The sequence below is a fragment of the Helianthus annuus genome, chromosome 16 (assembly GCF_002127325.2).
Source record: "Helianthus annuus cultivar XRQ/B chromosome 16, HanXRQr2.0-SUNRISE, whole genome shotgun sequence".
Lineage (NCBI taxonomy): Eukaryota > Viridiplantae > Streptophyta > Magnoliopsida > Asterales > Asteraceae > Helianthus > Helianthus annuus.
Window position 1 is genome coordinate 175,186,864 of NC_035448.2, and position 14,583 is coordinate 175,201,446.

The 14,583-nt window shown below is 41.4% G+C and overlaps 1 protein-coding gene across 1 annotated transcript; it reads right to left on the reverse strand.

Moving 5' to 3' along the window:
• Positions 1–11,796: 11,796 nt before the first annotated feature.
• On the reverse strand, positions 11,797–13,988 carry LOC110920020. Its single transcript, XM_035985667.1, has 3 exons — positions 13,373–13,988; positions 12,421–12,474; positions 11,797–11,813 (listed from the first exon to the last, which is right to left on the reverse strand). Exons 1-3 carry the CDS (start codon positions 13,986–13,988, stop codon positions 11,797–11,799), a joined length of 687 nt encoding a protein of 228 aa, XP_035841560.1.
• Between the last annotated feature and the right edge of the window lie 595 nt (positions 13,989–14,583).

Sequence of the window (14,583 nt, forward strand, 5' to 3'; positions counted from 1 at the left end):
AAGCTTGGTTATCAAATCCATCGTTAGTTCTTCCCACTTCCATACCGGTATCTCCAAGGGTTGTAATTTCCCGTACGGCTTTTGATGTTCTGCTTTCACTTGGGCGCATGTTAAGCATTTCGCGACGTATTTAACTATGTCACGCTTCATGCCCGGCCACCAATAATTGGCTTTCAAGTCCCGATACATCTTTGTAGCCCCAGGATGGACCGAATATCGAGACTTATGTGCCTCGTCGAGCAAAGCAGCCTTGACTTCACAGAATCGTGGGATCCAGATTCGGCCGAACCGCGTCTTAAGTCCGGTCGAATTCTCTTCTAGATTATCGATCACACCTTTTAATCGTTCTTTCTTCAGGTCTTCCGCTCCGAGCGACTTTATTTGGGATTCGCGTATCGTCTCGAGTAATCTTGGCGTAACTGTCATCTTCATGGATTTCACTCGAAGGGGAGATGGATACTCTTTACGGCTTAACGCATCGGCTACCACGTTTGCCTTTCCCGGGTGATAAAGGATATCACAATCATAATCTTTGATAAGTTCCAACCACCTCCGCTGCCTCATATTTAGGTCCTTCTGTTCAAAGAAGTATTTAAGGCTTTTGTGGTCCGAGTAAATGGTGCATTTTGCCCCATATAGATAATGCCTCCAAATCTTTAATGCGAACACTACCGCCGCCAATTCTAAGTCGTGGGTTGGGTAGTTCACTTCATGTGGCTTCAATTGTCGTGAAGCATAAGCGATAACTCTCCCTCTTTGCATTAGAACGCAACCTAATCCCTGGTGTGAAGCGTCTGAATAGACCACCAGGTCTTCAGTTCCGTCTGGTAATGTCAAGACCGGGGGACGTGATAGTTTCTCTTTTAACATTCAAAAAGCCTCCTCCTGTTCTTTTCCCCACACAAACTTCTCTTTCTTTCTTGTCAATTTTGTTAAGGGTAAGGCTATCTTGGAAAAATCCTGTATGAACCTTCTGTAGTATCCCGCAAGACCCAGAAAACTTCTTATCTCTGTTGGGTTTTTCGGAGAAACCCACTTCATTACAGCATCGATCTTTGAAGGATCCACTAAAACACCCTCCGAATTTATCACGTGCCCCAGAAACTGCACTTCCCTGAGCCAAAAGGCGCATTTTGAATTTTGCGTTGAGTTTCTCCTTACGGAGAACTTCAAGTACTTCACGCAAGTGTACTGCATGTTCGTCTTTGCTTCGTGAATAAACCAGAATATCATCTATGAATACGATCACAGACTTATCCAACATGGATCGGCATACACGGTTCATAAGGTCCATAAATGCCGCCGGCGCATTAGTTAACCCGAAGGACATAACTAAAAACTCATAATGTCCATAACGGGTTCTAAATGCGGTCTTTGGAATGTATTCTTCTCGTACCCTAACTTGATGGTACCCCGATCGCAGATCTATCTTGGAGAACCAACTCGCCCCTTGTAACTGATCAAAAAGGTCATCAATTCTAGGTAAAGGGTAGCGGTTCTTTATGGTCAACTTATTTAACTCCCTATAGTCGATGCACATGCGCATCGACCCATCTTTCTTCTTAACAAATAAGACAGGTGCTCCCCAAGGCGACACACTTGGGCATATGAAGCCCTTGTCTAGGAGGTCTTGTAATTGTGTCATTAATTCCCGCATTTCCGTGGGAGCTAATCTATAGGGAGCCTTCGCGACCGGTTTCGCACCCGGATTCAATTCGATATTAAATTCTACTTCTCGCTCAGGAGGGAGTCCCGGCAATTCCTCCGGGAATACATCCGGAAATTCGTTCACAATCTCAACATCTTCAAGCTTCGGGGAGCCTTGTTGAGTATTTACCACGTAAGCTAAATATGCTCTACTCCCATTGAGCACATACTTGGTAGCTTGAACGAGAGTACATAACTTCGCTTCCATCTTTCTTTCGCCTTGTACATTTAATCGTCTTCCACTTGGAGTTTGGAGAAGTATAGTTTTGGTTTCACATTTTATCTCCGCGTGGTTTTGAGACATCCAATCCATACCCACTATTACTTTGAATTCCCCCAAGATCATGGGTATAAGATCAATAGCAAACTCCTCATCCTCAATGGTTAATTTACAATTTTTACATATTTCGTGCAACAAATAATTTTTACTATCTGCTATCTCTACTTCTAAGGGCATCGACATTCGTTCAATCTCAAAGGAAGGATGTTGTACGATTTCACTAGAGATAAACGACATAGTGGCCCCGGTATCAAACAAGACATAAACCGGTATTGAGTTTATTAGAAAGATACCTGAAACCACATTCGGCTGGGATTTGGCTTCTTCCGATGTGATTTGAAACATTCTCCCCTTCGCCTTAGAACCCTCTTGCTTCTTATCCTCTTTCTTTGACTCTTGTTGAAGCTTTGGGCATTCAGACTTGATATGCCCCCTTTCGAAACAGTTGAAACAAGTCTTTGGGTTGTTCGGGCATTGATAAGACGAATGCCCCTCCTTACCGCATTTGAAGCACCCCTTTTTGCCTAACAAACACTCTCCGGTATGGAGCTTCCCACAAGTCTTGCATGGTGTAATCCCACCTTTAGACTTACCCTTTCTTCCTTGGTCCTGAAACTTCCCCTTTTTAGATGGACTAAAACTTGCACTCTTTTCACTCGGTCTCTTTTCACCGCGCTCTTCTTGCCTTTTAATCTCGATCTCTCTATCTCGTGCTAAATTAATGAGCTCCTCGAGGGTTTCACATTTTGAGGGAGTGATGAACTCTCTAATTTCTGCCTTTAACACGCCATAGAAATGATTTATCTTCATTCTTTCGGTTGTTACCAAATCCCCACAGAACTTCATCTTATCCATAAAAGTGTTTGATATTTCATTAACTGATTCGTTTTTCTGCCGGAGGCGTAAGAAATCCTCCTGAATCTTGTCGATAGCCGACTGAGGGCAATGATATCTCATGAAGGGCCCCTTAAACTCTTGCCAAGTCATAACTTGCAATCTATCTTCGCCTACTTCCTTGCTGTGCGCATCCCACCAATCTTTCGCCTGATGGGTTAATAAACCGGTGGCGAACATCACTTGGTCCTCCTTATCGCACCGACTCCGTATAAACACCGCCTCTATATTCGAGACCCATCTTTGACATTCAACTGGGTCGATTTTACCGTCATACGTCGTCGGATGGCATGCCATAAAATCCTTATAAGTGCACCTTCGTTCCTTACCTCTACCCTTGGATCCTTCGATTAATTCTTTCAATTCTTCGAACCTACTGGTCATCATAGCATCCACAACCCCCAGAACTCGGTTTTCTACTTCTTGAGCCAACCGTGGAAGATTGGCTTGCATAACCCCTTCCGCTACTTCCGTAACTTTGTTCTCGAATGCTTCTTGTCTAGCCACATCATTGTTATCATCATTATCATCATTAACATTTCTTGCATCAGCCATCTACACAAAATCATGTTTACACTTATTACGGATCATAGGCTTTAGCATATCATTATTCATCAATCCGTGTCACTTATACTCGTTCTTACATTTTTGAGTTTTATTTCATACATTCGTCGTTTGTCTCATATCTTCACACACATTTCGTTCAACGTTTAATGGTTTTATACCATCATCATTATCTATTTATTCCTTACATGCTTATTTTGCCCCATATTGACCCGACAGAATCGTGAATCCGGCTCCCGGGAAGTCCCGTTAGATAAAAATATAAAAATTAAAGAGAATCGTGGGCTGGATCAGACAAGCCGTCGGCGACGGCTCACCAACCCGTCGGCGACGGGCTTTGCAAATGGCCTTCGGCCCATTTACCCCGTCGGCAGACGGTTAAGGCGTCGGGCAATGGGGTGGCGTCGGCGACGGGAGGTGATGTGCGTGAAGTGTGTTATAATTTTGATGTATATTTAAGCCCCTTTTACACTTTTAGCCAAGTTTTAAATTTATAAAACACGATATTTACTAACACTAAACACACATATGGGCAAGTGCACCCATCGTGGACGTAGTATAGTGTTGGTAAGATACCGAGGTCGTCCAAGGACACAAGAGCTTTTAAGACCGGTTTATCCTCAACGTCTAATCAAATCAAAAAGTGAGAAAAATGTTTTAAACTAAGAAAAATAAAAACTAACTAAATGCTGAAAAATAAAATAAAATAAAAAACAGATAGACAAGATGAATCACTTGGATCCGACACGTGTGTTAGTGTAACCTTTGATTATTTTCGCACTTTTGCACTTGTTTAAGATATTATCTTAGTTATTGTAGTAGGCCCCTCTTTTGAAGGCGACGTTACCCTCAACCCAGTAGTTTGAGTCAGCAAGGATACAATCCTAAAGGGTCGGATTATTGAAAGATAATGAATTAAGTTATTAATGCAAATTGTGGTAGGCCCCGCTTTCGGCGGTGACGTTACCCTCGGCTAAGTAGTCTGAGTCAGCAGGGATACAGTCCTAAATAGCCGGGTTATAGTATTAATGGTAGTTAACTTATGAGGGGGTCAAAGAGTTTGGATCCCCGCCATCCAATACCTATGGGTATTGAAGGATATCCTACTAAATTTGACCCAGGTCCCAAGCAGGACCTCTAAACGCTGAACAAGGGCAAGACCCTTACCAAACCGTTCCCTTAACCCCCGACCAGGTAGCCAACATACCTCCATATAGACCGTGGAGATATGAATGGTGAAAATCTTTTATTTTATATAGACAGTAAAATAACGCCAAGACACCACGGACAAACGATAAGGAAAGATCACCTTCAACATAAGTAACTAGTTATTAAAGTCATTAATACAAAACCAAATAAGAAGTGCAAAAGATTAAAAATAAAAAGTATTATACTAAACACTTGTCTTCACCAAGTGATGTAAGAGACTTAGGCAAACATGGCCTTGATTGTCAAGAACTCTTACGATCAATCTTGGATCCCGAGACGACTCACACACTCTACGATGGACAATGGATGATGGTGGTGGATGATGGTGTTATGGTGGTGGTGGGTGGTGGATGAAGTGTGAGAGAGGTGGTGTGCCAAGGGATGAAATGGAATGAAGCCAAGCACCCCTATTTATAGGCTGAACAGAAGGCTGGGCACGGCCCCGTGTTCGCTGGACACGCCCCCGTGCCCGTCTGACCCATTCTCTCTCTTCATTAATTGTAATTCGTAATTACAATTAATTCGCCTGCTGTACTTTCACCACGCCCCCGTGCCCGCTGGACACGGCCCCGTGGTGGGCAATGGAAGCTTCTACTGGTTTGTCTTTTCTGCTGCTCCCTGGGCACGCCCCCGTGTTCGCTGGACACGGGGCGTGTTCAGTCTCTGTTTTCTCTTCTTTGCCTTGGGAGGTGCCGTTAAGGGTCCGGGCAGTCTACTTTTGTTCCTTTTCTTGTATTTATGCTAGAATTAGTTGTCTTTTTGCTTCTTTTGTGATTTTGAGCTCATTTCATCCTGAAAATACAAAAGGAAGACAAAAACACTCTTTTTCCAACATTAGTACTTAAAAAGGGTTAGTTTTATGCCTTAATTGATGTGATTTATATGTTGCATTTTACACACATCAAATACCCCCACACTTGAACTTTTGCTTGTCCTCAAGCAAAACTCTTTAAATATGGCTTACACTCCCAAATGGAATAGGTAGAAGAGAAAGTTTTTAGCTTGTCCTAGAGTGTCGGGAATCCAAGGTCTTTGTAAGTTTTATTTTTATTTATTTACAATCTTATTCGTTATGATTTATTTTGAACGTTTCATAAGATAAATTACTTATTTGGGCATAGCATGCCTTATTAAAATTCCATTTATATACAAGTTCACATACCTCACGGGGGATCACTCAACACTCGGCCGAAGGTGTATTTTTTTAGTGAATCACTCGAGAGCGGCATGGAACTTACGCCTTCCATAGGCTTGCCAAGCAATCAATCCTCCTCCTTTTTAACTTTTTACCTTTGTAACTATCAAGAGGACTTTTGGGGTGAAGGGTTAGGCTTGGGTTAAAGGTGGGTGGTTTGTGTTAGTGGTTAGTAAAAGGGCGAAAATCGTAAAAAGCGTCGGTTTTCGTAAAATACCTTGTCTTTAGCGACTTTTTATTTTGAAGTATTTCTCCAAACAAGCTTTTATATAGCTTTTGTTTGTTTTTGACTTCATCATCATTTTTTTTTCATCACATAAAAAGGCGAGTTTACGAAGAACCGAGCTTGTTACTAAAATAAAGGGTGGAAAATAAAAAGGGTTTTTGGTGGGTAAAAAGGGTTTTGGGGTAATGAAATGAAAGGTTTAGGCTCAAAGGGGCTATCTAGGGGGATTTTGGGTAGGTGGTAAAAAAAAATAATGGTTTTGAAAGAAAAATGGTTAGTCCTAATGCCTCCATCATTTACTTACTTGGGTTTAAGTTGGTAAGGACCGGGAATGTATTGTTGTGGCAAGTTCTAGATTTGTAAGAACCAAGCGGCTATTCACACAAGAAACGAAAAATGAGCATTTAGTCTAAATATGTATATTTTTATGCTCAATAAAGGCTCAAAACTCACTTTTGTGGGAATGGGTTTTTAATGTGATCAAGTATATATAATCGAATTTTTAACTAGACTTGTTATGCCGTTTCATAATTTTCTTATGTTGGTTCTTTGTTATCACGACGCTATCGGTTGTAAACTTGTAAAAATATAACCTTTTTAGAACTTGTTATTCCCAACTTAAACTAAGACAAGTAAATAAAAAAAATGAAAAAAAAAGTTTTTGAAAAAATTTGGGGTGTTTAGCGGTTCCAATAGAGTTTTGTGTAAGGCTTGTGTTTAGGATTTGCAAAATTCAAGGTTTTAGCATCCCCCCACACTTAAATTACACATTGTCCTCAATGTGTCCAAAAATAAGGTTTTTGGTCGATTAGGATGTGTAAAAGTAAGTTAAAAAGCAAAGATTTATGTTACTGGCATCCTGGACACGGCCCCGTGGTGACCGGGCACGGCCCCGTGGTCAAGTGCCAGTAACAAAAATTAGAGAATTGAAACAGAAGCCTGGACACGGGGGCGTGTCCGCTGAACACGGCCCGTGTCCAGTTACCTGAACTGGGTGTTTTCCTGCAGGTGGCTCAGCACGGGGGCGTGTTGGTTGGGCACGGCCCGTGTTGAGCCTTCTGTGATGGAGATTTGTGTCGGGTTGCTCTGTTCTTCGTGCATGGTTCCATTTTTCTCGTTCCCTTTTTCATCCATTACCACCATGAGTGTGTTTTATTCGCAAAACAACCATCAATCTTATAAACCATCATAATATTGCAAACATAGAGAGATATTACATTAAGTTAGCTAAATAACTAGGGGATACATGAGGTTATCATAAGGGTTCTACTTATTTAAGAAAATTTCGGGAATAGCTTCCCGATGTAGTAACACTCTCTAGCCGATGGCTCCTCGGTTGTCATTCAAAGCCATTCTTCTATCTCCCTTGGGAGGTAGAAGGTAGCTTCATTCTCTTCTGTGTCTTGAGGAGGAATGCTCACCGGGACTCCTTGCACCACCCTTGGTTGAGGCACTTGGTGCATGGCGTGCCATTCGGCTGGAATGATGACCTCGGGTACTACATTCCACGCCCTTTGGGTTATCACCGGAACCAAAGGCGGGGAAGCGAGAAGGTTTAACCTCTGGTGCAGGAGGTTTACTTCTCGCAGGCAGCCCTCCAAACCTACCGTCAGATGATTAATACGGTCCACCAATGCTTCTTCCACTCCCGTCATCTCGTCTATGGCTTCCCTCAAAGCGTAAACGTAGTTTACTAGGGAATCCTCCGCCGTGGACGACCTCCTTCCATTTCGGTTATTTCTCGAAGATGTTCCGCTATTTCTGCTGGCCATTTTCTGCGAAAGAAGCCGAAGATAACTAAACTTTTGCAGAACAGTACCTCGAACACGGCCCCGTGCTCAGTGAGCACGGCCCCGTGTTCAGCTGTCTGCAGGATTTTTGTCTAACGATTCTAGGTTTTTAAATTATTTCAATACACTTTTACCGTGTTCTAAGCTCAGATAATTTAAAACAAAGTTATAGAACTAACTTTAGACAAGAATCTGCGGTAAAAAATCCTACAAACCTTACATAGAAGATTGGAATCATGGGTTTCCAAGCTTCCATGGAGGGGATGTTTGAAAAATTTTTGGAAGAAGGAGGAATGAACAAAAGTGGAAAAGACAAGATGGTCCTTAGGAACCTTCTTTTAGCACTTACCTAGGATGGTATATGTGAAGATCCCAGGAATCTCTGCTTGGTGAAGTGGTCAAAAATGAGCAGGATTCAGGCTGCATTTAAAGAAAACGACAGCACACTGGACACGGCCCCGTGTTCGCTGGACACGGCCCCGTGTGCAGAGAAAATCCTGACACATTTTGTCCGTATTCTGACAGAATCAGCAGAGAATCTTCTGAGTGAACACGGGGGCGTGTTGACCGGGCACGGCCCCGTGTCGGTAGGCTGTTTTGTTGCTACTAAGGAGTTTATTTATATCGGGTGGTTCTTGATTTGTTGGAACAACCCCAAAGTGCCTAAGATACCTTAATTGTCCTATACTAAGGCGAGAACGCAAGAGGTTATCGGTGAGGGTAATTCCTATTTTCATTCTAGGTGGACAAGTCCAACCCTTTTCCGGGCTCTCGTTAAAGAAGGTGTATGCCGAATCGCTCAGGTCTATGTATGCATCGAACGAAGTCGATGGGGAGTCCTTCACGGCACAATCGACATAGGGACGACTATCGTCCACGTCTTTTCTAGGTATGAAGGTATTTTCGGGAGCAACGAGGTTGTCGGAATGCGGTTCCAACATTTCCTCATGGTCATCATCTTGGGATGGATCTATAAAATCCTTCCTAAGTTCTTTTGACCAATTGAGAATTAGTTCTTCTAGTTGAAATAACTCGTCAAGGAGCATTTCTCCTAGAATATCTGGCTGGGCGCATTCGAGGGAGAGATAGTGCTTATTTTTACTTTCGCCCCTCTTAAGGTTACAAGGAATCGGTGGGTCTATATAGTGGGGCCTATAATTGAGAAAATAACATTTTAATTCCTCATGTTCGCCTCCACATAATCGACACCACAAACCATAAGAGTGTCGAAAGTAAAAAGAATTACTATCACTCATGTTTGTGTCAGAGATTACCAACCGCCGGGATCTAACGGTTCTGTTTTCAGTAACCGAATCTTGGGCACGGGGGCGTGTTGAGTGGACACGGCCCCGTGTTCAGCTTACTACTGTCTGACTTAAAACAGGATTGCCAGTTCCAATGATTGAGCACGGGGGCGTGTTCAGCAGGCACGGCCCCGTGTTGAGCTCTGCAGAAGCTGAAAATCTAAGAAAAAAATCCTAAAAAATTAAAGAAAAATAAAAATATGATTAGGCCGTTGATTCCTAACTTTCTTAAAATCCTTGTGTCCCCGGCAACGGCGCCAAAAACTTGATGTGTGTCGGTGTGTATATAATTTTGATGTATATTTAAGCCCCTTTTACACTTTTAGCCAAGTTTTAAATTTATAAAACACGATATTTACTAACACTAAACACACATATGGGCAAGTGCACCCATCGTGGACGTAGTATAGTGTTGGTAAGATACCGAGGTCGTACAAGGACACAAGAGCTTTTAATACCGGTTTATCCTCAACGTTTAATCAAATCAAAAAGTGAGAAAAATGTTTTAAACTAAGAAAAATAAAAACTAACTAAATGCTGAAAAATAAAATAAAATAAAAAAACAGATAGACAAGATGAATCACTTGGATCCGACACGTGTGTTAGTGTAACCTTTGATTATTTTCGCACTTTTGCACTTGTTTAAGAGATTATCTTAGTTATTGTAGTAGGCCCCTCTTTTGAAGGCGACGTTACCCTCAACCCAGTAGTTTGAGTCAGCAAGGATACAATCCTAAAGGGTCGGATTATTGAAAGATAATGAATTAAGTTATTAATGCAAATTGTGGTAGGCCCCGCTTTCGGCGGTGACGTAACCCTCGGCTAAGTAGTCTGAGTCAGTAGGGATACAGTCCTAAATAGCCGGGTTATAGTATTAATAGTAGTTAACTTATGAGGGGGTCAAAGAGTTTGGATCCCCGCCATCCAATACCTATGGGCATTGAAGGAGATCCTACTAAATTTGACCCAGGTCCCAAGCAGGACCTCTAAACGCTCAACAAGGGCAAGACCCTTACCAAACCGTTCCCTTAACCCCCGACCAGGTAGCCAACATACCTCCATATAGACCGTGGAGATATGAATGGTGAAAGTCTTTTATTTTATATAGACAGTAAAATAACGCCAAGACACCACGGACAAACGATAAGGAAAGATCACCTTCAACATAAGTAACTAGTTATTAAAGTCATTAATACAAAACCAAATAAGAAGTGCAAAAGATTAAAAATAAAAAGTATTATACTAAACACTTGTCTTCACCAAGTGATGTAAGAGACTTAGGCAAACATGGCCTTGATTGTCAAGAACTCTTACGATCAATCTTGGATCCCGAGACGACTCACACACTCTACGATGGACAATGGATGATGGTGGTGGATGATGGTGTTATGGTGGTGGTGGGTGGTGGATGAAGTGTGAGAGAGGTGGTGTGCCAAGGGATGAAATGGAATGAAGCCAAGCACCCCTATTTATAGGCTGAACAGAAGGCTGGGCACGGCCCCGTGTCCGCTGGACACGCCCCCGTGCCCGTCTGACATTCTCTCTCTTCATTAATTGTAATTCGCAATTACAATTAATGCGCCTGCTGTACTTTTACCACGCCCCCGTGCCCGCTGGACACGGCCCCGTGGTGGGCAATGGAAGCTTCTACTGGTTTGTCTTTTCTGCTGCTCCCTGGGCACGCCCCCGTGTTCGCTGGACACGGGGCGTGTTCAGTCTCTGTTTTCTCTTCTTTGCCTTGGGAGGTGCCGTTAAGGGTCCGGGCAGTCTACTTTTGTTCCTTTTCTTGTATTTATGCTAGAATTAGTTGTCTTTTTCCTTCTTTTGTGATTTTGAGCTCATTTCATCCTGAAAATACAAAACAAAGACAAAAACACTCTTTTTCCAACATTAGTACTTAAAAAGGGTTAGTTTTATGCCTTAATTGATGTGATTTATATGTTGCATTTTACACACATCAGGAGGGTACCCGTCGGCGACGGCCCTTCGTTTTGCAAAACGCTGCAGCTTGGTTTTTGGCTGTTCCGACTGTTTTCCGGGTCCGTTTTCAGCTTCCCGGGTCCCGGGATTTCTTATTTAACCCATCTTAACACTTCTTAACATAATAAATCTCAATACTTAAACCGTAGCGCACTATACATGTTCATATTAAACAAATGTTTAAAATTTTACCTCCTTGGCGATCTTGGAGCGAGCACATTTGCACGAGCCATTGGTTTGAGTTCGAGCACTAAGACTTTTGCCGAATCCCTCAAACCTTGGCTCTGATACCAACTTGTAAGGTCCGCTTTTCGTTACTGTTAGATTACTTACAAAAGGATAATTTTTTTTTCGGACATCGAAATACCAACTTGTACACCTAATAATATATTTTTTTTTTTTACAAAATTTGGGCATGACCCGTCTGTAAAACGGACATGCCCCCTGTTTTGACATAATTGACAATATTCACCTACGACCCTACTAGCTTTAAACTACCCAAATAAAACAACAAGTTTTCAAGTGTAAGACTTCTAACAAGATTAAACAAAGTAACAAAACATGGACCCAAAGCATGTATAAAAACTAGCGGAAGCGCTTTGTATAATAAGGCTTGATCATGTGCTCGCTCCATATCCCCAAATCGCCTATAGCGGAGTTTTACCTACATTAACAATCAACATTTTAAAAGGTTAGTTATCACCCTAGTAAAAATCACAATTCTTTCATTTAAGCTTTATCCTTACAAAACATTCTTACTTTTACGCATTCGACTACCCAAATAGTTGGGTTAGGCATAGACACTCTCATTGAGAGTTAAGCATACACATTCGACCCGTTTAATTGGGTTGGCATAAACACTCTCGTTGAGAGTTAAGCATACATATTCGACCCGTTTAATTGGGTTGGCATAAACACTCTCGTTGAGAGTTAAGCATACATATTCGACCCGTTTAATTGGGTTGGCATAAACACTCTCGTTGAGAGTTAAGCATACATATTACTCTTCATTCAATCCGCATAACGGATTCTAACTTTCACATTCATTATGGCATTTAAAGCTACCCGTTGAATAGCGTTTATCTTTACTTGACATGACTTAATTTCAATCGGTCAACATATATAACTTAACACAACTTTCGTTAGCATACCCAAATCCACAAGGGATTTGTCGCGTACTTGCTACTTGTCACATTTGTTATACAAGAATAGTTCTACATCGATTATATAAAAAGAGAATATAACAAGGATTTGTATGCAATGAATCATACCTCGATCTTGTACACCTCCCGCTTTATTAGTGTTCGAGCTTTCTTCCTTCACGCCTACATTACAACATTCGTTTACTTAGTTAAATCAAGTCATTCCATCATTTTCTTCTCATACCACATATATAATCATCTCTTAAGCATTTTATCAAACACTTGGTGGGCATTGTATTTACAATCATAATGTACAAGTGTTCATAGCATGGATTTTACTTGATTAACTTTCTAGTTTAACAAGAATTGGTTGAATTCCTATCTTTCCTTCATCTTATGATAATTTGTCTAATTTCTTTATCACATACAAGATCATGCAACAACTCGCAATTGTAAGCATATTATAAAAATCATCTTGTTCATGCAAGTCCTACAACATATGGGTATAAACCCTAACCCTTTCAATAATCGAAATCAAGCATAATTCCCAGTCTATTATGAGTTCCTAACTTACATTTGCACAAGAATTGCACCTAATTTCACGTTTGGGTCAAAAACCCATTTCTCATCACTCACTAAAACAGGATTTTCGACTTACCTATTGATGTTCGAGCTTAGATGGTTGACAATTCGGGTTCTATCATTGATTTGGGCTCTCAATTTCTTCTTAATCTTGAGAATCCTTGAAAACTAGGGTTTTCACCCTCTTTGTCTTGCTTCTGGTCGACTACCACACACATCAGTGTGTTTATTTTTGTGGTTTCTCTAGTTTAGTGAAACTAATATTACATTTAACAAGTTCAGCCCCTAAGTTTCAAGTGTTGACATTTTTCACACTAACTTTCTTTCTTATTAATTAATATCATATTCTTTTAACTTGGTTAATTTTTTTTTTTACATTTTTATATACTTAAAACAGCATAAATGGATAGCGTATTTTGGGGTGTTACAAGTCTACCCCCCTTAAAAGAGGTTTCGTCCCCGAAACCTGAGCACATAACCAATTTAAATACTGACATACCGAAGAGAAAAGGATAGTGTTTCCTCATTTCGTCTTCTGCTTCCCACGTAAGATCCGAACCTTTCCGGTGCCGCCATTGCACCAACACCTGTTTAACAGCTTTGTTGCGGAGATTCTTCACTTTGAAGTCTTTAATGGCTATGGGTCTTTCAACATAGTTTAACCCCTCGTCCAACTCAATGTCATCGAGAGGTACTAATGCTGTGTCATCCGCAAGACATTTCCTCAATTGCGACACGTGGAAGGTATTGTGAATCCCCTCTAGAGCAGGCGGCAATTCTAATCGATACGCAACCCTTCCAACCCGAGCTAAGATTTTAAACGGTCCGATGTAACGGGGACCTAACTTACCCCGTTTGCAAAAACGGATTATACCCTTCCATGGGGACACTTTTAGCAAGACAAAATCTCCGACTTGGAATTCAATAGGACGCCTTCTCTTGTCTGCATAAGCTTTTTGCCGATCTTGGGCCGCTTTCAACTTTGTTCTAACCATTTCAATCTTTTCATTCGTTACTGCTATTAAATCACTTGGTGCAAGCTCTCCTTGTCCTACTTCGCCCCAACATACGGGAGTCCTACATTTTCTCCCGTATAGTAGTTCGTAAGGTGCCATTTGAATATCACTATGGTAACTGTTATTATAAGAAAATTCGACCAGTGGCAATTGGTCGTCCCAACTTCCCCCAAAATCTAAGGCACACGCCCTCAGCATATCAACAAGTGTTTGAATGGTTCTTTCTGACTGGCCGTCAGTTTGAGGGTGGTAGGCGGTACTTATGTGCAATTTCGTACCCACACTCTCATGAAACTTTTGCCAGTAACGAGAAGTAAATCTAGTGTCCCGATCCGAGACAATCGACACGGGCACTCCGTGTCGGGATATGATCTCGTTCATATAAATTTCTGCCATCTTCTCGGAAGAGTAAGCTTCTTTTATGGGTAGAAAGTGAGCGCTTTTTGTAAGTCGGTCTACGATTACCCATATTGTATCGTGCCCTTTCTTTGTTTTAGGAAGCTTGGTTATCAAATCCATCGTTAGTTCTTCCCACTTCCATACCGGTATCTCCAAGGGTATAAACCCTAACCCTTTCAATAATCGAAATTGTAAGCATATTATAAAAATCATCTTGTTCATGCAACAACTCGCAATTGTAAGCATATTGTAAAAATCATCTTGTTCATGCAAGTCCTACAACATATGGGTATAA

Coding starts and splice junctions, on each gene's coding strand:
- LOC110920020 (XM_035985667.1), bottom strand. CDS start 13,988: ATGGCACCTTACGAACTACTATACGGGAGAAAATGTAGGACTCCCGTA. Junction 12,475..13,372: donor ACACTATCCTTTTCTCTTCG/GTATGTCAGTAT, acceptor GTTGTAATGTAG/GCGTGAAGGAAGAAAGCTCG.